The sequence below is a fragment of the Typopeltis vanoorti genome, chromosome 15 (assembly GCF_054136105.1).
Source record: "Typopeltis vanoorti isolate ZY-2024b chromosome 15, IOZ_Tvanoo_1.0, whole genome shotgun sequence".
Classification (NCBI taxonomy): domain Eukaryota; kingdom Metazoa; phylum Arthropoda; class Arachnida; order Uropygi; family Thelyphonidae; genus Typopeltis; species Typopeltis vanoorti.
The window spans coordinates 32,163,934-32,190,778 of NC_143563.1; the positions used below are offsets into that span (position 1 = coordinate 32,163,934).

The following is a 26,845-nucleotide window of genomic DNA, read 5'->3' on the forward strand; positions in this document are numbered from 1 at the left end:
GAAGTTAGTAACGATGTAGCTTTTTTTCACGTATCACTATCATAATATCCTGTCCAAAGAAAAGACATCTCAAATTTAGTATTTGGAATTCATTTCTAAAAAATAATAAAAAAAAAATAGTGAATGCAGCATGATAAGATAAATTTTCATGTATGCTGTGTAGTGCTATCTGTAATTTTTAGTTGAAAATCATTCTTAGCTGAGATTGGTATGTGGTTGAATTTTAGATTGTGTAGTGATTAATTTCTGTGTTTTTTTATTCATTGATCAGAGACAAAATTTCAGTGTGAATGAGGTCATTATGTAGGTAAGCATGAAAGATAACATGAGTCATGAGTATTATTTTAAAATGGTACAGTGTCATGACTGTAATATGTATGCACAGGAGATGTTGAGGGTGTATGTATATGGAGAGATTGAATAAGAAAAGTGAGTGAGTATGGGTATGTAGTTAGTGTGGTATGTTCATCGACTATGAGGTTTTCTCTTTTAGAGAATGCGTGACTGTTAGTGTAGGTGAGAAAGTGCAACTGATAAAAAGTCAGTTGCACTCTTTTTCTCACGAATGGCAGATACAAAGAGTGTGTGTGACTGACTGACAGCACAATATTAAATTTTTATATTTGTATATAAATATACAAATGCTTTCTTGCTGCCGTATAATTTCCTAGGCATGAGAGTGACCAGTTGAGATGGTTAGCAAAAATCATGAACAAGATGCTATCAAAGCTGTGTGAGGAGAAAGGAGTGCAGTGTAAAATGTGTGGGATGATTTTGAGGGACAGGTAGCATACACTATAAGAGAGAGAGAGAGAGAGAGAGAGAGACTTCATTTAAATAGTTTTAGGAGTTAACTGGTATGAGTTCCTTTCATCTAACAATAAACATAAATGAAAAATGAAACAGACAAATACGTGTGTAGAGGATTAAGTGCTGTGAGGACATCATGTTGAAGGCTTAATGGATTTTTTACAACACTCAAAAAGAATTAAAATAGAATTTAATACTTCCTATATTTCGTCCTAGTCACTAGGACATCTACGGGGATTACAAAAACAATTACTGTAACATGCACACAAAAACTTACAATACTAAGCCCAACCACGTGGGTGACACTAAAGTCCTATCTAGGTACAGTGCCCTCTAAGGGCAGTAGTGGGTGGCCTGGAATGTAAGGTGGGAACTCTGGTGATGAGTGTTTCCCAAATCTTCGGAAGCTTAATGCAACCGTATTTGTTAAGATTTGGTTGGTTTCTGAGAGCTGCTGCTGCTTCTAAGAAAAGTCTCTCTTTCTGGAATTTGCTGTGGTGGAGCATGGTGGTTTTCTTCCATGATACTCTGTGGGTGGTGTCCAAAACATGGTCAGCCAAGCCTGAATGGCCATAGTTGTGTTTGAAGATGTAAGACTTGTGTTCCTCTAGACGGATGGATGCTGATCTGCCTGTCTGTCCAAAGTACGCCAGCTTACAGGAACAGGGTACTTTGTAAACTCCAGTCAGAGAGAGATGAGGGAGCTGATCTTTCGTAGAACGGATAAGAGTAGCCAGTTTGCAGTGGGACTTATATGCTGTGTGTAGGTTGTACTGTTTTAGTATCTTGGCTATTTTTTCGGATGTGCCACGGATATAGGGTATGGTGATGGCATTTTTAAAATCTTGTTGACGAGAAGGACGGGGAATGGGGGAGGAGTTGATTATTTTTTTTGATACTGTGATCGCCATAGCCATTGGAGAGGAAAGTGCTGTGTATGTGGTTAAGCTCAGTAGTGAGGGCGGTTCCACTGGAACAAAGATTATGGGCTCTCTTGGTAAGAGTTTTAATAATGCCATATTGTTGTGAGGGGTGGTGGTGGTGGGAGAGTTTGTGAATGTATCTGCCTGTGTGTGTGTGGGTTTTCTGTATACGGTGAAGGTAAGTGTATCATTAGGCAGGCGTGTGACTAAGGTGTCTAGGAAGGGTAAACAATTGTTCTTTTCCTTTTCCATAGTGAACTGGATTCTTGGATGTAGACTATTGAGATGACTGAGGAAGGATTCTAACGTGTCTGGGCCATGAGGCCAAATAGAGAACACATCATCTACATATCTTGGCCAGATAGAAGGTTTGAGTGGGGCTGAGTCTATGGCTCGTTTTTCGAAATCTTCCATATAGAAATTGGCAAGGGGGGGTGAGAGGGGGGAACTCCAGTTCCCTCTATCTGCTTGTAGATTTTGTTGTTCCAAGAGAAATACCCAGAGTTAATGGCAAAGGAAAAGAGATCTAAGATGTCAGAGGGAAAAACGTTTTCTAAGAGAGATAAGGTGTCAATTAAGGGAATATTGGTAAACCAAGAGGAGATATCAAAGCTTAACAATATGTCTGCCTTATTCAAGGTTAAATTTTCTGTGAGGGCTTTAAAGTGTGTCGAGTTTTTTATATAGGAAGGGGACCTTCCGGTGAGGGGGATCAGAGAGTTGGTCAGCTGTTTAGATAGTCTATAGCAAGGTGCATTGGTAGCATCTACTATAGGCCTGAGTGGGGAATTGGGTTTGTGGATTTTTGGTAAACCGTATATTCGGGGGGGACAGGAGCGGAAAGGTTTAAGTTTTTTCGTGACATCAGGGGGCCAGGAAGTTACTTTTTTGAGTAAAATATTTAGTTTCTTAACTTGTGTTTTTGTGGGGTCATGTTCTAGCGGGATGTAGGTTGCGCGATCGCGGAGGATAATGTTCATTTTACGATTATATTCACTGGTATTAAGAACGACTCTGGCATTACCCTTATCCGCTCTGGTGATGACGATACTTTTTTCTTTACGTAGTTTCAGGAGAGCCGTGCGTTGGGCATATGATAAATTACTTTTCGGCGGTGAAGAATGCGCGAGGATGTTGGCTACGTCAAGTCTGATGTTGTTAGCTATCTCCGACGGTAAGCGACCGATTCAACGTTCGATGTTCACCATTACTTCAAGCACCGGCACTTCCTTCGGAGCAACGGAAAAATTATGGCCGAGGCAAAGGGCGCTGACAGCATCGTCGTTGAGCCTTTTGGAAGAGAGGTTTATTACTGTCTGGAGCGGTTGAATTTGTGGTCGTGGTTTGTTTTTCACAAGGTTGCTATATTTCTTGATGTGTTTATTTTTTATTTTTTGGAATTCTCTCTGTGCGGAAGTTTCCGAAATGCCAGAGAGAATCGACCAAAGTTCAGGGTTAAGAACAGTGGAGAGCTCTGAATGTAAGGAGCCAATGGCGGCGTTCGTCACTGCGAGGGTAGCACGTGTAGAGGCGATTTGCTCGCGGAGTAATGCCTGGCTGGCACGGTTATATATACGAAGTGCTTTTTTGGAATGGAAATTGATCTTCATTTTAACGCAGTTTGGTATCACTCTTGTATCCCGACATCGTTTTAAAAAGGCAAGCCTATTTAGTTGCCTAGATAGTCGTAGTTTTGACTTACCGTATTGCTTGGATTTGCGTGCTAATTCTTCTCCATGGTTGATTAGAATACGTGTGTAGAGGCTTAAGTGCTGTGAGGACATCATGTTGGAGGCTTAATGGATTTTTTACAACATTCAAAAAGAATTCTCAAAAAAATTCTATTTTAATTCTTTTTGAGTGTTGTAAAAAATCCATTAAGCCTCCAACATGATGTCCTCACAGCACTTAAGCCTCTACACACATATTCTAATCATCCATGGAGAAGAATTAGCACGCAAATCCAAGTAATACGGTAAGTCAAAACTACGACTATATAGTCAACTAAATAGGCTGGCCTTTTTAAAACGATGTCGGGATACGAGAGTGATACCAAACTGCGTTAAAATGAAGATCAATTTCCATTCCAAAAAAGCACTTCGTATATATAACCATGCCAGCCAGGCATTACTCCGCGAGCAAATCGCCTCTACACGTGCTACCCTCGCAGTGACGAACGCCGCCATTGGCTCCTTACATTTAGAGCTCTCCACCGTTCTTAACGCTGAACTTTGGTCGATTCTCTCTGGCATTTCGGAAACTTCCGCACGGAGAGAATTCCAAAAAATAAAAAATAAACACATCAAGAAATATAGCAACCTTGTGAAAAACAAACCACAACCACAAATTCAACCGCTCCAGACAGTAATAAACCTCTTTTCCAAAAGGCTCAACGACGATGCCGTCAGCGCCCTTTGCCTCGGCCGTAATTTTACCGTCGCTCCGAAGAAAGTGCCGGTGCTTGAAGTAATGGTGAACATCGAACGTGGAATCAGTCACTTACCGTCGGAGATAGCTAACAACATCAGACTTGACGTAGCCAACATCCTCGTGCATTCTTCGCCGCCGAAAAGTAATTTATCATATGCCCAACGCACGGCTCTCCTGAAACTACGTAAAGAAAAAAGTATCGTCATCACCAGAGCGGATAAGAGTAATGCCACAGTCGTTCTTAATACCAGTGAATATAATCGTAAAATGAACATTATCCTCCGCGATCACGCAACCTACATCCCGCTAGAACACGACCCCACAAAAACACAAGTTAAGAAACTAAATATTTTACTCAAAAAAGTAACTTCCTGGCCCCCTGATGTCACGAAAAAACTTAAACCTTTCCGCTCCCGTCCCCCCCGAATATACGGTTTACCAAAAATCCACAAACCCAATTCCCCACTCAGGCCTATAGTAGATGCTACCAATGCACCTTGCTATAGACTATCTAAACAGCTGACCAACTCTCTGATCCTCCTCACCGGAAGGTCCCCTTCCTATATAAAAAACTCGACACACTTTAAAGCCCTCACAGAAAATTTAACCTTGAATAAGACAGACATATTGTTAAGCTTTGATATCTCCTCTTGGTTTACCAATATTCCCTTAATTGACACCTTATCTCTCTTAGAAAACGTTTTTCCCTCTGACATCTTAGATCTCTTTTCCTTTGCCATTAACTCTGGGTATTTCTCTTGGAACAACAAAATCTACAAGCAGATAGAGGGAACTGGGGTTCCCCCCTCTCACCCCCCCTTGCCAATTTCTATATGGAAGATTTCGAAAAACGAGCCATAGACTCAGCCCCACTCAAACCTTCTATCTGGCTAAGATATGTAGATGATGTGTTCTCTATTTGGCCTCATGGCCCAGACACGTTAGACTCCTTCCTCAGTCATCTCAATAGTCTACATCCAAGAATCCAGTTCACTATGGAAAAGGAAAAGAACAATTGTTTACCCTTCCTAGACACCTTAGTCACACGCCTGCCTAATGATACACTTACCTTCACCGTATACAGAAAACCCACACACACACAGGCAGATACATTCACAAACTCTCCCACCACCACCCCTCTCAACAATATGGCATTATTAAAACTCTTACCAAGAGAGCCCACAATCTTTGTTCCAGTGGAACCGCCCTCACTACTGAGCTTAACCACATACACAGCACTTTCCTCTCCAATGGCTACGGCGATCACAGTATCAAAAAAATAATCAACTCCTCCCCCATTCCCCGTCCTTCTCGTCAACAAGATTTTAAAAATGCCATCACCATACCCTATATCCGTGGCACATCCGAAAAAATAGCCAAGATACTAAAACAGTACAACCTACACACAGCATATAAGCCCCACTGCAAACTGGCTACTCTTATCTGTTGTACGAAAGATCAGCTCCCTCGTCTCTCTCTGCCTGGAGTTTACAAAGTACCCTGTTCCTGTAAGCTGGCGTACTTTGGACAGACAGGCAGATCAGCATCCATCCGTCTAGAGGAATACAAGTCTTACATCTTCAAACACAACTATGGCCATTCAGGCTTGGCTGACTATGTTTTGGACACCACCCACAGGGTATCATGGAAGAAAACCACCATGCTCCACCACAGCAAATTCAAGAAAGAGAGACTTTTCTTAGAAGCAGCAGCAGCTCTCAAAAACCAACCAAATCTCAATAAATATGGTTGCATTAAGCTTCCGAAGATTTGGGAAACACTCATCACCAGAGTTCCCACCTTACGTCCCAGGCCACCCACTACTGCCCTTAGAGGGCACTCTACCTAGATAGGACTTTAGTGTCACCCACGTGGTTGGGCTTAGTATTGTATGTTATTTGTGTATATGTTACATTAATTGTTTTTGTAATCCCCGTAGATGTCCTAGTGACTAGGACGAAATATAGGAAGTATTAAATTCTATTTTAATTCTTTTTGAGTGTTGTAAAAAATCCATTAAGCCTCCAACATGAAACAGACAAATGATGATGGCAACACTGCAAACAAAATATATCTCTCTGAACCAATTCATCCAAAAAAATCAAACCATATACAATATTCCAAACATACCAGAACTGCTACCAAAAAAAAAAAAAAAAAAAAATCATTTCCATATCCACTTTACAAACATCTGTAGCATAAATTCCAACATAAACGACATTCATCACCACTTACAGACATCCAAACCAGACCTCCTCTTAACAGAAACCTAAATTGTAGCTACATCCAACATAGTTCACTTGCAATGCTCAAATTATATTCTTCATGAATCATCTCATCACAAGGGTGGCACCTGTGTCTTTGTGCATTCTGACATTGCCTGCCAGAATGCCAAATTTAGAACCCCTTGGTTTTGACCTACTCTGGCTGAAGCTTTCCTTGCCCCACTTAGTCACATTGATCTGCTGCATTTACCAGTCTCCAAACAAACACTAAAAACTACTCTGACCTCTTCACCTTCCTCTCTATGAAACACTACCATCTTCAGTCCAGCTATCCAAAACAGCAAAATCATCCTCCAAGGAATGTCCACAACGATAACCCATTCCTCTTCTCCAACACTACCATTTAAGCAGGGCATGATTCAAAAGAGGACCGAGTTAGAGTTGTTTTTGCTGTAAGCTGTGATCTAATGCAAATTGTTCAGCTATCCACCCAAATTCCAAATAATCTCCTCTACTTTCCCAATAGCCTTAATCTTTTTTTTTTTTAACTAGTTCTCTTCTCAAGAACTCAGGCCACAATCAAGTTTCCAATCTCACAGAATGCCCCTCCCCTAACCACACCCAACCTCAAGTCCTTTGGAACTACCAAGATATTAAGTGGGATGACCTTTGGAACTACTACTCTTCTTTTCCATGGCATGACTATTACTTCTGCTGTTCTGACCCAGACACCTGCACTGAGCAAGTCACAGAAATCATCCCCACTGGCCTCTGGAATATTAGACAACATGAAGGCAATCATTCTCTATTCCATCCAAAATTCCCATCCACTTTCCAAGCCATGGTTCAACAGAAGATGTGTGAAAGCAGTTTCATGAACTCCAGTTTCATACTCAGCCTATGCAGGAGCACACAATAAATGTAAATCGACTATCAGCAAATTAAACTTCATCAAGACAGCAGAAAATTCATCCTTTGTCCGAGTGGAAGCTGTGCCTTCTGTTCCTTGCAGAAGTCATCGGACGCAACTTCTGCTCACTGTGCTTCCACCTCTCTCTCCCATCCAGATGGTACCACTGTTACAGCATCCAAAGAAAAAACTGACCTCCTGGCATCACTCATTTCCTCTAACTTTTGCATAGATGACGAAGGCAAATCACCTCCTTTATTACCAGCAACCAATCACCATATGCCTCCTGTGGTCTTTCAGCACAAAGACATAAGAATATTAGACAATCTGAATATTATATAGTCATATGGTTCCCAATGGTATCTTTCCTATTGTACTCAAACATTGTGCTTCAGAGCTAACACCTGCCTCTACTGTCTTTTCAATCTTCTATACTCAGTTAGCACCTTATCTCAGGGAAGTAAGCAGATCTCCAATTCATTCCAAAAGAGGGAGACAAAAGCCTACTGATCAATGGCTATCACCTCAATCCTCTCCAAAATAATATAGAGAGTTATCAATAGTTAACTTCTACATTACCTCAAACACCAGTATGGATTCCACCAATCAAGATCCATGACTGCTATCTTAGCTAACATCACCCACCACTGTACATGTGCCATTGAAAGGTTCAGATGAATGTGTGCTGTCACTGTTCATATTTCCAGGGCTTCTGATCATATTTGGTCAAGACCTGTTTTGCAAACTGCTTTCCTTTGGTCTACCTGTCCTCTGACTGCCAGCTTTCTCTCTGGTCATTCATTGCATGTCATGGTGGATGGCACCCTCTCTTTGAGATTTTCCACCAATGCAGATGTGGCCTGGGCTTTGTTCTTGCACCTACCCTCTTTGTCTTATACATAAAAATGACCTATTCTCAATCACTACAAATCCTATCCATAGCTGTGCCTACAATAGCACTTTCCATTCATCCTACTGTTAACACACACCATGTAGCTCCCAGACATCCCTTACATCAAGGCCATCTGCAACCATACTATCCTTTGGTGGTATGGAACAAGGATAACCTAGTTACCTACAATACTGCCAAAATGCGGTCCTGTCTTTTCTCTCACAAAAGGGATCTCAGCTCGCCTTCCCTTATCCTCAGTAATATGCACATCATCAGACAGGATGAACTATCTCTCCTTAGACTGATATTTACCTTTAGCCTCTCCTGGCATAAACACATCATATCAGTAGCTTTTTTTTTATCTTCTAAGAAATTAGGCATGCTTTTCCACTCAAGAAGTTATTTTACACTCATTCAGCTACTAACCCTATATCTTCTTCTCTTCAAGGATTAAGCATTTGCTTGTTCCAGCTTCACTGGTCTTTCCATCTTGTTGCTTTTCTTCCTCCCCCCCCTTTGGTCTATATCTGTCCACCTCTTTGGTAGCCGATATCTTTCTATCTTAGATATTCTTTCCATTTCTCTCTGTATTCCTTGATCTTTTCATTTATGTTATACTATGTTACATTAACCCTTTGTATACATTCCAAATATATTCCTTAGAATACTGTTCACACATTTGGGATGGTGCACCTAAAACCTCCTTAAAAATTTTTGATGCTGTCCAGAGGAGAGTAGTTCAGTTAATAGATCACCCTTCCTTCACAGGCTCACTCCAACCTCTATCACAGATGCAGTATTTCTGTTTTGTCTCTTCTACAGGTACTTCCATGGTCACTACTCCAGTGAATTTGCAAATATCGTTTCTCCATTTGCTGTTGGGCCTGTTAAAACAGGACCAGCAACTGCCCAACATCTCTTTTCAGTAGAACTGCAAACTTATCGAACCTGCTTCTCTTCTTCTTCATTTGTTCCATCTACCTCTGTCCTCTGGAACACCCCCTTTCCCATAATAGAAAATGTTGCTGTGTCCAAATCAGCTTCAGTATACCTAATTACCTCATTTCATTATGTTAGCTCTCATTAAGGATTTTTTAAGTAAAATTGTGAGAATACAACTATTTGAGCAAACAAGTAATGTTTTGTTTGAAATAAAAATAAAATATTTCTAAGGAGACTGTCAGTAGCTGCAGAAACTAAATTTGACTTGATAAAACAACCTTAACATCACTTTGTAATATAAATCTAGAAGAGAATGGCCTATTAGTCCTATAAATGTGTCCTTACCATTTTTCATTCACATGTTAAGCCATTAGGCCTTATATGAATGAAAGCCTGCATCTGTTACATAATGCTTGCATCAGATGAATTTTTTTTTTTCTAGGATAAGGTAGTTAATCCTGTCTTTATAGTCTATTCACTTGATCTGTTTCTAATTAGGTTAGTCTTATCTGAAAGAAAAAAAAGTCTTATAAAGTTTCCTCTGAGAGGTTAATTTGCCATAAATTACTTGCCTGGTTTTAAAGAGACCTATCTACATTCAGATATATCTGAACGTAGATAGATTTCTTTAAAACTAGGCAAGTAATTTATGGCAAATTAATATGTATAACCTAAAATATAACTAGCATCTGTAAGTCATGATGCTGTACTGCAGAATGACATAATTTGGGATTTTGTATGCATTCCAAACCCACATAGTTAATACGAGGCATTTACATACATACAAACAAAGCTATTCTTTGGGTAAATATCCATCTGAAACCTTTTCAAATATAAAGTTAAAATATAATTTTAAATCATGTGCCATGTATGTGAAATCTTGTCATGAGACTGCTATGCCAATAGAAAAGAAAAAAAATAATTAGGTCTAAAAATTAGGGCAAATTCAGTTGTAGTTGAACTTTTCAAAATTAAAAGAATTTGAGATAGAGTCAATTCTTATTGTACCAAAACTCATTATAGTGAGCTCACTCACTTTAACAAACTTAAAAAAAAAAAGTTTGCAGTTAGTTTGCTTGTAGTCCACCATAATGAACTATTCTTTTGGTCCTTCTGAGTTTGCTATAATGAGAATTGACCATAATTTATGAATTAAATTCAGTTTTTCAAGAAATAATTTTAATTTCACTAATCACTACTGTTTTGGTTAGTATAATTAATAAAATGAAAATTTAAAATGTTTTACTTAACAAAATTAGCATCATTCATACATCCTCAAGAATTATATAAAACTTTTATAAATATCACTAAAAAACTTTTTACTTTCTAATAAAGCACCTGTGGGAAAAGCAACTCTTATGGTCTGTTGATTTTAACCATGCATTTAATATTTCATTCTTGTAACTTGGCTGTTTGGCAAAGCAACTTTTCCAAACAGCCGAGATTAACTATCAAATTTATGAAGATAAGTGTACAGCAACACCTTTTTGCCATTATTTTGAGATTTTTTTTTGAAATTCTCAGTATGGATACATCTCACTGCATGAATAATATAGAGAATAATTGCTAAGTTATGCACATTAAACTATTACATAAGGCACTAAACTGATGGATATTAGGGCCTACTATTATAGATCAACAAAAAAGAATTTTACCATTAAATGCTCATCACTTAAAATATGATGGATCTCCATTGTGAAAAAAATTTGAAAACTAGATCTCTGTATGTTTATCAAAATTAAAATCATTCTTGATAGAAAATATAACAAATTTCTGTATTAACTTATTTTATGTATTATTATTATTATTATTATTATTTTGAAATTTCCTAATGTCATTGACTTGTGTTTAAATATTTTAATTTTAACTTCCTTATAGTAATCCGACTCCTACTAGTTTGTTTGGTACTATAATGTGGGAACCAGTGTCTCCAAAGAACCTACAGTATCTATCTATTAACACCACCAATATAACTACTGTAATGAGAAGAAACTACCGTCAGAAGGAATGCCAGTTTTGGAATGATTACATACCAGTTCTTATACATAAAGTTATACCTACTTGGCCTCCATTGCAGAAAGAGCAAGTGATATATAAAGCGTCTCTATGGGGAGCAGTGGGAGCAGCAGGAGTTTTTATTTTCTTTACTCTTCTGTTTTGCTGCCTTTACTGTCGAGCAAACAAGTACGTTAATTTTTCTGTCTGTTATTTGTATGTGATTTCTTTTTATAGTTTGCATAGTGAGTGACTAATGCAGAAATTTCATTAGCTATTTTCCTGAAATTAAGTTTTTTTACTGCTCAGTTGCGATTGTGGGCAGTAAGTTTCAACTTTTTGTGAGTAGATTTCTATAAACCAAACAATAAAAATAATAAATGAAAATGTTTACATTTGCACATACACCAGTTACTTTTCACCACTCCTCTTCATCACACTCTTACATAACTTCCAGGGATGGCCTCTGGCTCATCCTCCTCTCACCTTCTACTCTTTTTATAATCCCTTCTGGAAAATAATAATAATAAAAAAAACTGTGATTATACATATAAATTTCAACCAATTGTTATGGAATAGTTTCCAATAAAAGCTGAAAATTGCTTGAAGTCCTAAATTATGGTAGATACTAAGTAGGCTGAATATGTGCCATCCAAATTCTTGGAATTTTTATGCCACCATTATTGTTGAGATTAGGGTTCATTAGAATTTCACAGGCTTCTTTAAATTTTCTTTCATACCAGGTTTTTGTATGATGTAAAGAGCAGGTACTTTTCCAATCAATTTGTGTAGTGTGTTGAGAGCGTGATCTGAGAGGACTACTTCACCAAAATTGTTATATTTAATGTGTCTTTTGTGTTCTTTTTAACGTATAGGAATTGTACATCCAGTTTCACCAATATAAGCAATAAACTCCAGAATGTGCCAATGGGAGGAGAGGATCCTTAGAGGAGTTGAATATGTTTTTTAATTTTATAGGTGGTTTAAAAGTGGCATTGAGATTATAATGGTGTAGGATTCTATTGATTTTTTCTGATAACCCTTTAATGCAAGCATGTCAAACTCAAAGGCTAACACGGGCCAAATAAACGAGGTTTAAGTTTATGTGGGCCACAAAAAACAAAAACTTAAATTTTCATAAAAACGCAGGTTTATTTTGAAAAGTACAGTATAAAAAAAAGAACAAGAACAATGATAAAATTAATGTTTTCTCCCTGACACTTGTCATCTCTTCTCTGCTACTATCTTTCCTACTTCGGGGAAAATCTTGTTCGCAGTGATTAAAACTGATCCAAGGTGAATGTCAGTAATTCTGGATCTGACAGGAGACTTATTTCCCTTCATAATTGTAAATAACTGCTCACAGCAATAAGTACTTCCAAACATGGATATAATTTCATATGCGAATTTTTGAGTATTTTTACATCTGGCAGGTAAATATTTGTAAAATCCAGGCACGCCAACTTCACTGAATTTTGCCTTCAAATCTGAATTGCACTGGATCTCAATTACCTCCATTTGCATTTGATTAGGTACTCATTCAATATTTATTGAAAAAAATCGAAGAAAACAAAAGAAAACTTGTCTTCCAAAAATTCAAAATCTGCAAACCTTGTTTCAAATTTAGTTCTAAGGCTTACAATTTTTTCTGCGTATTTTGATACGATGCAGTTTCACTTAAACTTGATTTGTTCATGTTGCATGTCGGAAAATGCGTTAAATCTTCATTTTTCAACTGCTTTTCCCAAAGAACTAGTTTACATTTGAATGCCTTAACTTGGTCACACATTTCGTAATGATCTGATCTTTTCCTTGCAGTTTTAAATTTAAATCATATATGCTTAAGGGTCAAAGCTGTATAACTGAGAGGAGACCTCCACATAGCCTTTAAAGGAATGCGGAGAACCGACCAGGGCTTCTGACCTAATGTCCAATCCTCACCTTCTCGTGGTGCACCCTGTTGGGTATCTACTTTGATACTGAACGAACGAGGATGGGCTGGCAATTTGGGATTTAGCCGACCAAATTGTATTCTTATTGGTTAAACCAAAATAAAAATGATGGTACAACATGACAAAATTTCATGCTGGCTGGGGCATCACCCGGTTAAACAAGGCCCCCGTTGTTTTCGCCAGGGAACCAGGGCGAACAGCGAAAAGTCAGCTACTGCAACAAATCTGAAAACAAACCCCAACTTAACATCACCAGAGTTAAAGATCGGTACTATCCACGTAAGAAGCCTGAATGGCAAAGAAATGGAGCTAGCCGAGGAATTAGATAAGTACCAGATCGACATAATAGGGGTGACTGAAACAAAAAAGACCAAAACTGGTAAGATCTTTCTGAGCAATAAATACAAAATGTTATATTCAGGCAATGACAATCAAGGAAAAGAAGGAGTAGCCATAGTGTTCAACACAAAATACGAGGCTAATCTTCTTGAATGGCAGTCAGTCTCAAGTAGAGTCATGTGGGCAAATATGAGAATGGGGAACTGGACAATGAGACTTATTTGTGCCTATGGTCCCACAGAAGGTTCTACTAAGGTAGAAGTGGAGTAATTTTTTGAAGCTTTAGAAAAAGCAACTGACACAATGAAAAAGGAAAAGTTGGTCCTTGTTGGGGATCTAAATAGCAGAGTAGGAAATGATTATGAGACATACAAAAATATTTTGAGAAAATTTGAAGAAAAGAGCAAAGCTAATAATAATGGCAAATATCTGTTGGATTTCTGCTCAGTACATGGACTGGTTATTACTAACACCATGTTCCAACATAAAAATGTGCACAAATTCACATGAAGAGAAGAAGCTAGGAATAAGAAAAGTCTCATTGACTATGTTATTGTTGATAGTGATGTTTTCTCCCTGGTGCAGGACACCAGAGTGTACAGAGGATTTGAAATTGGAAGTGATCACTATTTAGTCTTGAGCTGGATAAAATTGAATTTCATATTGAAAAGAATAACATGTAAGAAAGTTTTAAAGCGAATAAAAGTTGAGCAGCTCTCAGATGTGAACTGTAGACTAAAATACAGAAAGATTATTGAAAAGAAAATGAAAGAGTTTGAGAACAGGAATCAAACCTTGGAGATTCAGTGGCAAACTCTGAAGAAAACATTGATTGATTCTGCCAGAGAGGCATGTGTTGAGGTTGTGTGCAAGGATAAAAAAATCAGAACTCCCTGGTGGACACAGGAAGTTAAAGAGGCAGTGAAGGAAAAGAAGAAAGCATCAAAAGTTCCTGCAAATAAGTCAGCTTTTACTCTTACAGAATATAGAGACAAATGTAAGAAAGCTAAACAGTGTGTAAAACTAGCTAAACAAAAGTCATGGGAGGACTTTGGCAAGAATATAGAAAATAAATATCAAGAAGGTGGGAAAATATTCTGGAGGTTGTTGAAGAAGCTTAGGAATGGAGGAAAGAGTGCTGTAAAAGGAGTTAGAGATGATAAAGGTGACATGAAAATGGGAGAAAAAGATATCCTTGAAGTATAGAGTAAATACTTTGAAAAACTGCTAAATGAAACAAGCAGTAATGACAGCACAGTGATAAAAAACACTGACCAAGCATGCAGTCAGGAATACATATCCATACTTGAAGTAGAAAAAGCCATCAAAGACTTGAAATGTGGAAAGGCAGCAGGAGTAGGTGATATTCGACCAGAAATGCTGAAGTATGGTGGTATAAAACTCTTACAATGGCTGCACTGCATAGTTCAGAAAGCCTGGACAGAGGGACGAATTCCCGATGATTGGAGTAGAGCTCTCATAGTACCCATATATAAAAAGGGAAATAAAACTGCATGTGAGAATTACAGAGGTATTTCCCTACTGAGTGTTCCTGGCAAGATCTATGCAAGTATACTTGAGAAACGGTTGAGAAGAATTGTGGAAGAAAAGCTTGGTGAAGAACAAGCTGGATTCAGGCCAAATAGAGGCTGTCAGGATCAGATCTTCACTTTACGACAAATAGTCGAGAAAGCATGGGAATATAACAAAGATCTGTATTTAAGTTTTGTCGATTTGGAAAAGGCATATGACAAGGTGCCAAGAGAGAAGCTATTCAAAACGCTGCAGTTATATGGTGTCAATGGGGCATTATATCAAGCAATACTTAGTCTTTATTTAAGTTGTAAGTCAGTAGTTAGAATTGAAGGAAGTAGAGGAAGATGGTTTAATGTTAAATCTGGTGTGAGACAAGGATGTACATTATCCCCTGTGTTATTCATTATCTATATAGATCACATTATGAAGGAAAGCGGTATTAAACCCAATATCAAAATTGGAGATGTTAATGTCAGCTCTTTGCTTTATGCGGATGATGTTATATTTCTAAATAAATCCGCTACATGTCTGCAAGATTCTCTGACTAAATTCAATAGCTGTTGTAATAGATATGGTATGAAGGTCAGCAATAAAAGACAATGAAAATAGGCAGAATCATTGAAAATGTCATCTGTGTTGTGAATGGAGAACCTGTGGAACAAGTAAAACATTTCAGCCATTTAGGCACGATTTTTACTGAAGATGGTAAATTAAATATAGAAATTGACAACAGAATCAGCAAAGCTGGTATGGTGGGAAGTCAATTGAATAAATTCATATGGAATAAGAGAGAAATTAGTCGGAACACTAAATTAGCTGTATACAAGACAGTCTTCAAACCAGTTTTAACTTATTGATCTGAGAGCTGGGTCAGAAGTAAAACACTTGACCAAAGACTAGAGACCGAAGGTATGAGAGTCCTGAGAAAGATTAGAGGCATGAACAGATGGCATCAATGGCAATATCATATTAAAAATGAGGATATTAGGAAAGAACTTGACATTGTCAGCATCCAGGAATGCGTTAGCAGAGCTAATCTCAGGTGGTATGGTCATTTAAATAGAATGGGAGAGGAAAGATTAGCAAAACAAGTGTTCTCTGCCAGATTGGCAGGAAAACGACCTAGAGGAAGACCAAGATATAGGTGGATTGATACGGTACAAAGTGCCTTAGAGGATAGAAATATAAGGTCTGATAATGTTGGAGTCTTGACAAGTAACAGACTGATTTGGAGGAAAATTGTAGATAGGAAGTTAGTAATGATGTAATTTTTTCATGTAGTACTGTCATATCCTGTACACCCCTTGAGGGTACATGGCAGGAATTTGATGATGATGATGAAGTGTTTTGTTATATCAACCATGAAGGATAAATCTTGCAACCATACTGTGTCAAAAAACAGGCTTGTGTCTTGATTTTTAGTTATTAAGAACTGACATATTTCTTCTTTCAAGTCCCAGAATTGTTTAAGAATCTTGGAACAGGATAGCCAACATACGTCGGTATAGTAGGACAAACCGGAATATTCGCTGTCTAATTCAATTAAGAAAGCAGAGAACTGTCGCTGAGTTAAGCTTCGAGATTTTATGAAATTAATGATTTTTTTGATAGATGTCAACACATTTTCCATGTTTATTACTTTCGCGCATAATACTTCTTGATGTATAATGCGCGAAATCTTGATGTATAATGTGCAATGCGTATGATGAATCTTGGAACCGTCATAAATTTCACTTTGTTTTTTTTGCAGTAATGCCACGAAACCATTGTTTTTTCCGGTCATAGAAGGAGCTCCATCTGTAGCTACTGAAGTTAATTTTGACAGAGGTAGATTGTATTTTTGCAGAAGTTCAAAAACACAGTTAAATATATCTTGTCCTGTACTAGTGTTATGCATTGGTACTAGTTCCAATAATTCCTCAAAAATGTTGAAATCCGTGTCGCAAGCACGAAGAAACACAGCTAATTGAGCTACGCCCCCAATGGCCGTACTCTCGTCCTAGGCAATGAAAAAAGCTTCGAAACTAGATGATTTTGCTTTGATCTGAACACTTAAATTGTCGGCCAAATCAGTAATTCTTTCCGAAACTGTATTTCAAGACAAAGAGATTGTTTGAAAAGAGTTCATATTTTCAGGACAAATAATTTCTGCAGCTTTAATTAGACTTTCCTTAATGAAATCACCTTCAGTAAAAGGTTTTGAGTGTTTAGCTATCAACTCTGACAAGACGTAGCTTGCATGCACCACCGCTTCACTTTCTGGTGATACTTTAGTAAACATGAACTGTTGTTTTTTCAGTCCCGACTTGAGGTCTATCAACTTTTCTTGTCTCATTCTTCTTCTTCAACCTTCTGGTTCTGTCTACTGGTGGACGAAGGTTTCCCCTGTGATTTTCCAGATAACTCGGTTTTCTGCCTCTCCCATCCACCTCACTCCTGCAAGTTGTTCCAGTTCATCTCTCCACCTTCTTCTCAGTCTTCCTCTTTGTCTTGCTCCATCCATTGGTCTCCACTCTGTTGTTTTTCTAGTCCATCTCTTGTCACTGCATCTGGCAATATGGCCAGCCCATCTCCACTTAGCCTGTTTAATGTATTATACAATATCCATGACACCTATTTGAGATCTTATCCAGATATTTGTCTTCCTATCTCTTAATGTTATTTTTAGCATACTTCTTTCCATGTGATGTTGTGTTGTTCTCAGCTTTTTGTTTAGGGCTTCTGTTAAAGTCCATGTTTCTCCTCCATATGTTAGGACAAGAAGTATGCACTGGTTGAAAGCTTTCCTTTTTAGACTTAAAAGGATGTCTCTTCTGAATATGTGTCTCATTTTCCCATAAGCCATCCATCTAAGGTGAATTCTTCGTTCAATCTCTTTTCTTTGGCACTCCTCAAAGGATAACAGTTGGCCCAAATATACATATGAAGTAACTTGTTCTATTTTATGGTTTTCAACTTTGATAGTTCTATTGTTTATGTATTTATTCATCATTATTTTTGTTTTTTCTCTATTTATTTTTAATCCAATTTCTCTGGAGTCTTCATTTAGCTGATTTAGCCTTTCTTCCAGATCTTCAAGATTATCTGCCATCATGACAATATCATCTGCAAATTTCAGATGATGCAGCTTTTCTCCATTTATGTTTATTCCTTTTGTTTCCCAATCAAGTCTTCTAAAGACTTCCTCTAGTGCAGCTGTAAATAATTTGGGAGATATGGTGTCACCTTGCCGGATGCCTTTTTGTATTGGGAACTTTTCACTGTTTTTATATAATTTAATTACAGAAGTTGCATTATTGTAAATATGTTTTAGTGTTTCAATATATGGTTTCTCAGTTCCCTGGGTTTCAAGTGCTTTTAGTGTTGCCGATGTTTTAACTGAATCAAATGCTTTTTCGTAGTCTATAATGGCCAGACATAAGGGTTTATTGTATTCAATTGATTTTTCAATGAGCTGTCTTAATGTGTGAATATGGTCCATAGTATTGTAATTCTTTCTAAATCCAGCTTGTTCACAGGATTGCATTCCCTCTAGTTTAGATTTTATTCTATTATTTATAATTTTTGTGAAAACTTTATATATGGTGGGGAGTAGGCTTTATAGGTCTGTAGTTTTTAATTTCTTCCTTATTGCCCTTTTTAAAAATTAATATTAGAAGTGAATTTTTCCAATTTTTCGGAATTTTTCTCTGTTTTAGGCATTTATTAAAGAGTTTAGTCAGCTGTTTGATGACAGGCTTCCTCCCAGTTTTAAGAAGTCTACCATAATTCCATCTTCTCCTGGGGCCTTGTCTCATTAATCCCTCGTAATTATCATATTTTGATTTATATTGTTCATAGTGACGATTAATGTTAACATTATTACATATTAAGCAGGTTATTTTATTTTTTGCTTCATAGCAAAAATACTTCAATTGTCACTTTTCTTGGAAATTTCGATGTTCGTCAGCAATTTTTCGTTTATTGCTATCACTTGATTTCGATAGAGACATGCTGAATACAAAGGACTGATAAAAATTAATAATCGTTAACATAAAATAATAGAATATTTTAATAAAAACTGATATTTTTTCTTGAACATCAACTTTCCAGACACTAAATAACTGCACAAATTAATAAGTGTAATGTAAATAAACTTATTTTTCTTGTTCATTGAAAGCAAAATATTTCCTGTTATGTACACCAAACAAGTCAGTTCAAACAAGACTGATTACTAGACGTGGGCGTGGCACTGCCACTTGATAGTAGGTATATAATCAGCTGGTAGAAATAGTGGGGGAAACGGTTCGCCTACATGTAAAGAAAATGCATGCAACACGGCTATATGTAGTAATCACTGTCATTGGCAAGCGTTTGGCTAGGCTGCAAAAATATTTGTCACGAGCCACGAGTTTGACACCCATGCTTTAATGTATGGGATGGCTATGGTTTTACTGTAATCTATATTCTTTTTTGATCAAGTTTTATGAAGAACTTTATTAATAGTATTTTTGTTATAACCATTATTTATCAATGTGTTGCTAATAATCTTTAATTCTTGTTGTTATTCTCCCAGAATATATGGTGTTCCTAAAATGCACAAACAAAATGTTCCCCTTTGGCCGATAGTTGAAGGAATTGACAGTCCTAATTATCACCTAGCCAAGAAATTAGCATTGACACTCAAGGAGTTGGTAGGTCATTTCCCCCTCCTATATAAAGAACATACAACACTTTGTAAACAAAATTAAAAACATAACACTCAGCAAAGATGATTTATTAGTCAGTTTTGATGTTTCTGTCCTTTTCACATGTCCCAATCAGTGACACAATTCTTCTCCTACAGAACAAATTTCTGCCTGACATTACGGCCCTCTTTGTCCACGTACTACGTTCCGGTTACTTCATGTAGCAAAATAAATTTTACCTACAAAAAGAAGGTATGGTCATGGGCTCACTACTATCCCCCCCCCCCCAATTGCCAACTTTTATTTATATGGAAACTTGAGCAAAGTGCTCTTGATTCCTTTACTCTAAAATCCACATTGTGGCTTAGATACGTTGACGATGTTTTCGTTATCTGGCCACACGGTCAACAAACTTTAAACACATTCCTCAACCACCCGAACAAACAACATGAACACACACAATTTACTATCGAAATTGAAAATCAGAACTCGTTCCCATTCCTGGTTACACTGGTTACACGTCTTCCCTCAGGCAGTCTATCCTTTATGGTTTACCGCAAACTGATGCATATTGGCCAATATATACATGCTAACGCATATCACCATCCATTGCAAAAATTTGGAGTCATTAACACCCTTAAAAACAGAGCTATAACAATTGGCTCTAATCAAGCTCTTAAACAAGAATTCGAGATTATTAGCAACACATTTATAAATAATGGCTATAACAAAAATACTGTTAATAAAGTTCTTCATAAAACTTCATCAAAAAAGAATATAGATTATAGTAATTATAGATTAATCCCATATATTAAAGGGTTACAGAAAAAATCAATAGAATCCTACACCATTATAATCTCAATGCCACTTTTAAACCACCTATAAAATTAAACAACATATTCAACTCCTCTAAGGATCCATTCCTCCCATTGGCACAGCCTGGAGTTTATTGCATCTACTGCACCTGTAACTTACCTTATATTGGTGAAACTGGACGTACGATCCCTAAGAGTGTTGTAAAAGGAATTAGAGATGATAAAGGTGACATGAAAACTGAAGAAAAAGATATCCTTGAAGTATGGAGTAATTACTTTGAAAAATTGCTAAATTTAACAAGCAGTGATAGCACTGTGGTAAAAGAAAGCACTGCATAGTTCAGAAGGGCTGGACAGAGGGACGAATTCAAGATTATTGGAGTAGAGCTGTCATAGAACCCCACATATAAAAAGGGAAATAAAACTGAATGTGAGACTTGCAGAGGTGTTTCTCTACTGAGTGTTGCTGGTAACATTTATGCCAGTATACTTGATAAACGGTTGAGAAGGATTGTGTTAGAGAAGCTTGGTGAAGAACAAGCTGGATTCAGGCTGAATAGAGGCTATCAGGATCAGATTTTCACTTTATGACAAATAGTTGAGAAATCATGGGAATATAAAAGATCTGTATTTAAGTTTTGTGGATCTGGAAAAAGCATTTGACAAGGTGCCAAGAGGAAGATTTTCAAAATGTTGCAGTTGTATGGTGTCAGTGGGGCATTATATCAGTCATTACTTAATCTTTATTTGAATTGTAAGTCAGTAGTTAGAATTGAAGGAAGTACAGGAAGATGGTTTAATGTTAAATCTGGTGTCAGACAAGGATGTATATTATCCCCTCTGTTATTTATTATCTATATGGATATCATTATGAAGGGAAGTAGTATTCAACCTGATATTAAAATTGGAGATGTTAATAGCAGCTCTTTACTTTATGCAGATGATGTTATACTTCTAAATAAATCTGCTACAAGTCTGCAAGATTCCCTGACTAAATTGGATAACTGTTATAATAGATGTGGTGTGAAGGTCAGCAATAACAAGACAAAGAGAATGAAAATAGGCAGAAGCATTGAAAATATCAACTGCATTTTGAATGGAATATCTATAGAAGTAAAATATTTCGGCTATTTATTCAAGATTTTTAGCGAAGATGGTAAATTAAATATGAAAATAGACAACAGAGTCAACAAAGCTGGTATGGTAGGAAGTCAACTGAATAAATTTATATGGAATAAGAGAGAAATTAGTCAAAACACTAAATTAGCTGTATACAAGACAGTGTTCAAACCAATTTTTACTTATGGATCTGATTTTAATTATGGAGCTGGGTTAGAAGTAAAACACTTGACCAAAGACTAGAGACCACAGATATGAGAGCCTGAGAAAGATTAGGGGCGTGAGCAAGTGGTATCAATTGCAATATCATATTAAAAAAGAGGTATTAGGAAAGAACTTTACATGGTTAGCATCCAGGAATGTGTTAGCAGAGGCTAATCTCAGGTGGTATGGTCACTTAAACAGAATGGGAGAGGAAAGATTAGCAAAACAAGTGTTCTCTGCCAGGTTGGCAGGAAAAAGACCCAGAGGAAGAGCAAGATATAGGTGGATTGATATGGTAAAAAGTGCCTTAGAAGATAGAAATATAAGATCTGACAATGTTGGAGCCTTGACAGGTAACAGATTGATTTGGAGGAAAATTGTAGATAGGAAGTTAGTAATGATGTAAATTTTTCATGTAGTACTGTCATATCCTGTACACACCCCTTGAGGGTACATGTCAGGAATTTGATGATGATGAAACTGTGTGCCATTTAAGAAGATAAACTTCTTGAATGAGATTCAGAAGCATATGCAATTTTTTGGATATTGAGGTATGCTTGTGTTTGTAATCCTGCAGAATGCTCTAATAGCAAAGTCATAGAGGATTTCTTTTTTTCTTTTTTTTCAGTTAGAGAAGACAGTCGATATAAAGAAAAGAAAAATCTGATTCTTGTTGAAGACCTAAATTAGCAGATTAGGAAATGGCTCATAGATACAGGAATGTTTTGAGAAAATGTGTTCAAAAATACAGCAAAATTAGCTGCTAGATTTCTACTCACAGACTAGTCATTGCTAATAATGTGCTTTATATAAAAATGTGCATAAATTGTTATGGAGAGAACATGCAATACAAGAAAAGTCATAGATTATGTTGTTGTTAATAGTGATGTCTTCTGATTGGTCTAAGATACAAAAGAGTAGAGGAAAGATTTGAAAAAGGTATTGACCATTACGTAGTGTGGATTAGAATAAAAATAAATATCCCCTTGAAACAAAAAATGTATATAGGGAAAAGTAAGAATGTTTGGAATCAAGAACACCTAACTTTAGCAACAAAATCTGAAAAAAACTTTGACTCAGCCAAGAAAGTATGTGGTGAAGTTGTGTGCAAAGATAGAAAAATAAGTACTCAGGAAGTGAGACAGTCATTGAAAAAAGAAAAAATATATATAATTAACTGATTTGTAGTTCAAAGCAACATAAATGGCAGTCACTAATGTTCGTATGACTAACTATGCAAGTAAGTTGCTTTGTGTGGACTCTCTGAATGAAAACAGCCTTTATTTTCAAAAGTTAAATAGATATAACATTATTTCATTCTTGCATTGATTACATCAATTTGTATAATTTTAATTCTGAATTTTAATTTTTATTCTACAGATTACGATTCAATTAAATTTATTTAATCTAACGAGTAAAACTTTGTGTGTATTTTTCTCATGGAAATTGGTAAGGAACCAACAATATTTCAAAGAAATTGAATGTTTTAAAATTATAGGAGGACAATTTCTTTCTGTGCACATTTAAAAAATTATGAATATTTACTTTTAAAAGGTTTCATTAAGTTGGATTCTTCAATAATCAGCCTACATTTATATTTATTTATAATGAATATTTATAGTGATTTATAAAAATATATAATTTATAATTATATTTTATTTTCCAGTAAGCATCTTGTAGAAGACGATGGTATTCCAACATCATCACAACTTGCTTCCATTGAAGCTCTTTTAAGGTAGATAGTATTCATTATGATTGTTACAGCTGTTTTATTATTTTATTAGCTTAATTAGTGATTCCAAACTAATTGTCACAATATCCAGAGTATTGAGGTTGTTTTCCAAGAGTATACTGTGAAATTTTATTATTATTATTATGGGCGACTCCAGGGAGTCCTTAGACTCATCGAGGGAGGCCCTAAACATCATGTCCACACAACTATTCGACATTCTCACAGTATCTATCATACCTTCCCTTGAACTCATTCACTGTCATAGCGCGCACAACAGACTCTGGCAGCTTATTCCACTCATTTACCACTCTAAAAGTAAAGAACCCAGCTCTAACACCCTTGCTAATCACACTTGGCCAGCTTCCATAGATGTCCCCTAGTTCTCCCACCACCAGTTCTGATCTCAAAAATATCCTCTGAATTAATCCTATAGAAACTCTTTAGCAATTTGAATGTTTCAATCATATTTCCCCTTTTCCACCTATCAACTAATTTCTGCAACCCACAAATCTTCAACCTGTTCTCATAAGGTTCGTTCCATAGACCTGCTATCATCTTGGTCACTCGCTTCTGGATCCTCTCCATTTCCTCCCCATCAAGAAGAAACCTAGGTGACCAAATCTGGGCTCAGTAGTCGAGATGAGGTCTTATCAAGGCTTGGTACAGAGGTACAATAACTTGCTTGTCTCTGTTCGTCAAAGTATTTTTCAACAACCAAGTGAGTTGATGAGCTGATTTAGCCACTTTTGCAATGTGCCCCCTAAACTTCATCTCTCTATCCACCAACACTCCCAAGTCCCTGGCCTCATCAATCTCATGGAGTACAGTTCCACCAATGTGGATACTGCTGCTAATCTTTTCACCCCAAAATGCATAACCTTACATTTTGTCACATTAAATTGACATCCATTTTCCATATAAATGAAAGATATAATATAATAAAACAGCCTGAAATTTTATGATTATATCAAAAGATCTTTATTTCAAAATGAGACTTCTATAAGAGCAGAAATCATGACAGCCAGTGTAATTTTTTCACTTAACAAGCCTGATAGTTGATGATTTTGCTGAATAGTTTCTTCCATTGTACAGAATGCAGACCACGAAGACGTCTAGAAATGTTTAAAGACATGCATACATGCACAACCTACTGATCAATGTTATTTTGCATGAAGTTTTTATTAATAAAAACTTTGGGAACTAATTTCCTAATTCATGTTTTAAATTTTACATTATATACAAACTATACTTTTACTCTGAGTTCAATAAAGGCATGTTTCCCAGATTAAAAGATTAAGGATATTAGTGAAGCTGTTAATTTGCAGAAGGGAGAAGTGAAAGAGTTATTGTTTTGGCAGGTTCAAATTATTTGAAAGAGGAGAAATATGCAGTGAGAGGATATGCAAGTTGTTGAAAAAAGCAAAAATGAAGAGTAAGGAAGTAAAGATTGTGACTCTGCTGCCTTGGACAGAGTTCAGAAGGGCCATGAGAAGATTGTGCAGGAAGAATGGTGTTCAGTTTATAGATGTACAAAGTGAATTTGATGGCAAAAAGACATGTGCATGATGGACTACATTTGAATGGTTTTGGAGTTAGATGTTTGGAGAAAGTTAGTGAGAATTTAAGTACAAAACCAGGGAAACTAGTGATATTAGGAGGAGGGGGGGTACAATCAAGCATGTGTCTGGCCACTCCTGGGATAAATGAATGTACATACAATGATTATGCAATACTGAATGTGATTACATAGGTTTCAGATTAGAGTGGATTGGTAATGACATTGCATATGGGTAATTGTGGGTCCAAAGATATGTTGAAATGCATGTACACATGAATGCCAGAAGTATCAGAAAGGAAGGAGAGGAGTTTTGGCATTAGTCAGCTTGACTTAGCCAAAAATTATAGGCATCAGTGAGACCTGGTTGACAGAAAATGATATGGTTACAGAAATAGAATGTAAAGGATATTGTATTTTAAGGAAGGATAGAGGAAATATGACAGGAAGTGGAGTATTGCCGATGATAGCTGAAGAACTACAGCCAAGAAAATTAGAAATTAAAGAGGATTTTAGATCTGGGGAGATGGTTCATTTATGGCTGTGTGGTGTGAGACAGAGGCCAATAGGGCAAAATATATGATTGGTTTCTGCTATAGACCAGACGGTCCACAGGAAGATGCCGTGTATCGGTAGATTAACACAATGAGTGCAGGCCAAACAGTTTTTATGGGAGACTTTAACTGTGGGGAAATAGATTGAGGAAATGGAGTGAGGAAAGGGGACATGGCAAAATGGAAATGGAATTTATACAGTTGCCAAGGGATAATTACCTGAAACAACATGTTATAGAGGTGACCAGGGGTTTGAGAATGCTGGATCTGGTAATATCAGAAGATATATCCATAACAAAGGTAGACACTCTGCCTCCAACTGAGGAGAGTGACCATGCAATTCTGGAAAGTTTCTAAACATGGGAATTCTCTGTCAAGAAAGGATTTATGTTGAACTATAAAGCTGGTAATTAATTATGTCATTATTTTGGTTTTCTCAGAATTAATGTCTAATCCAGTTTCTAGTGATTTAGTTGTTAGATCTTTCATTTCTTTTTTAAATCTTTTATATTGTTTGCAATAATAAGAATATCATCAGCAAATCTTAGGTAATTTAATTCCATTAATATTGACTCCTTTATTGCTCCAATCCAATTACACATCATATGTTCTAGTTAATGTGAAGAGTTTGGGAGAAATGGTGTCTCCCTGCCTTATTCCTTGATTTATGTGAACTTTTTTGCTTATTTCATTAAGAATGATATTTGATGTAGCATTTCCATAAATATATTTTATTATGTTAATAAATTGTTTTTCAATGCCATAATTTCTAAGAGCTATTATTGATGATGTTTTTATGCAATCAAAAACCTTTTTTAAAATCTGTGAAGGCCATGTGAAGAGGAAGGTTGTATTCATTACATTTTTCAATAAGCAGGCATATTGATTGAATGTGATCTATTGTAATGAAGTTCTTTCTGAAACCACCTTGTTCAGAGGGTTGTATTGAGTCAAGTCTTGTTTTTAATCTATTGGTTATAATTCTAGTGAAAAGCTTATAAATGTAGGATAACAAACTAATAGATCTAAAATATAAGATTTATTATTGAATTGACCATATATTTAAAACGTACTTCTGTTCGTACAAATTGCCTACCAGTTTCGCTAGAAACTGACTAGCTTTCTCAAGACTTGCACAGTACAAAAAATGGTAAATGCAAAAAGGTTTAAGAATACAAAGAACCGTTAGTACCTGTTAGGTAGCTAAGGTAACGTGTTCGCGTAACATATCTACTCAGCATCATG

General features: G+C 36.5%; 1 protein-coding gene across 1 annotated transcript in view; it reads left to right on the forward strand.

Moving 5' to 3' along the window:
* LOC150098575 (cholinesterase-like) overlaps nucleotides 1-26,845 on the forward strand; it is a 150,470-nt gene that overhangs the window by 111,436 nt on the left and 12,189 nt on the right. Inside the window, exons 10-11 of the mRNA XM_090405908.1 lie at nucleotides 11,011-11,316; nucleotides 23,426-23,494. Of these exons, the coding sequence (XP_090262034.1) occupies nucleotides 11,011-11,316; nucleotides 23,426-23,494 (375 nt within the window). The remainder of the gene's footprint in view (nucleotides 1-11,010; nucleotides 11,317-23,425; nucleotides 23,495-26,845) is intronic.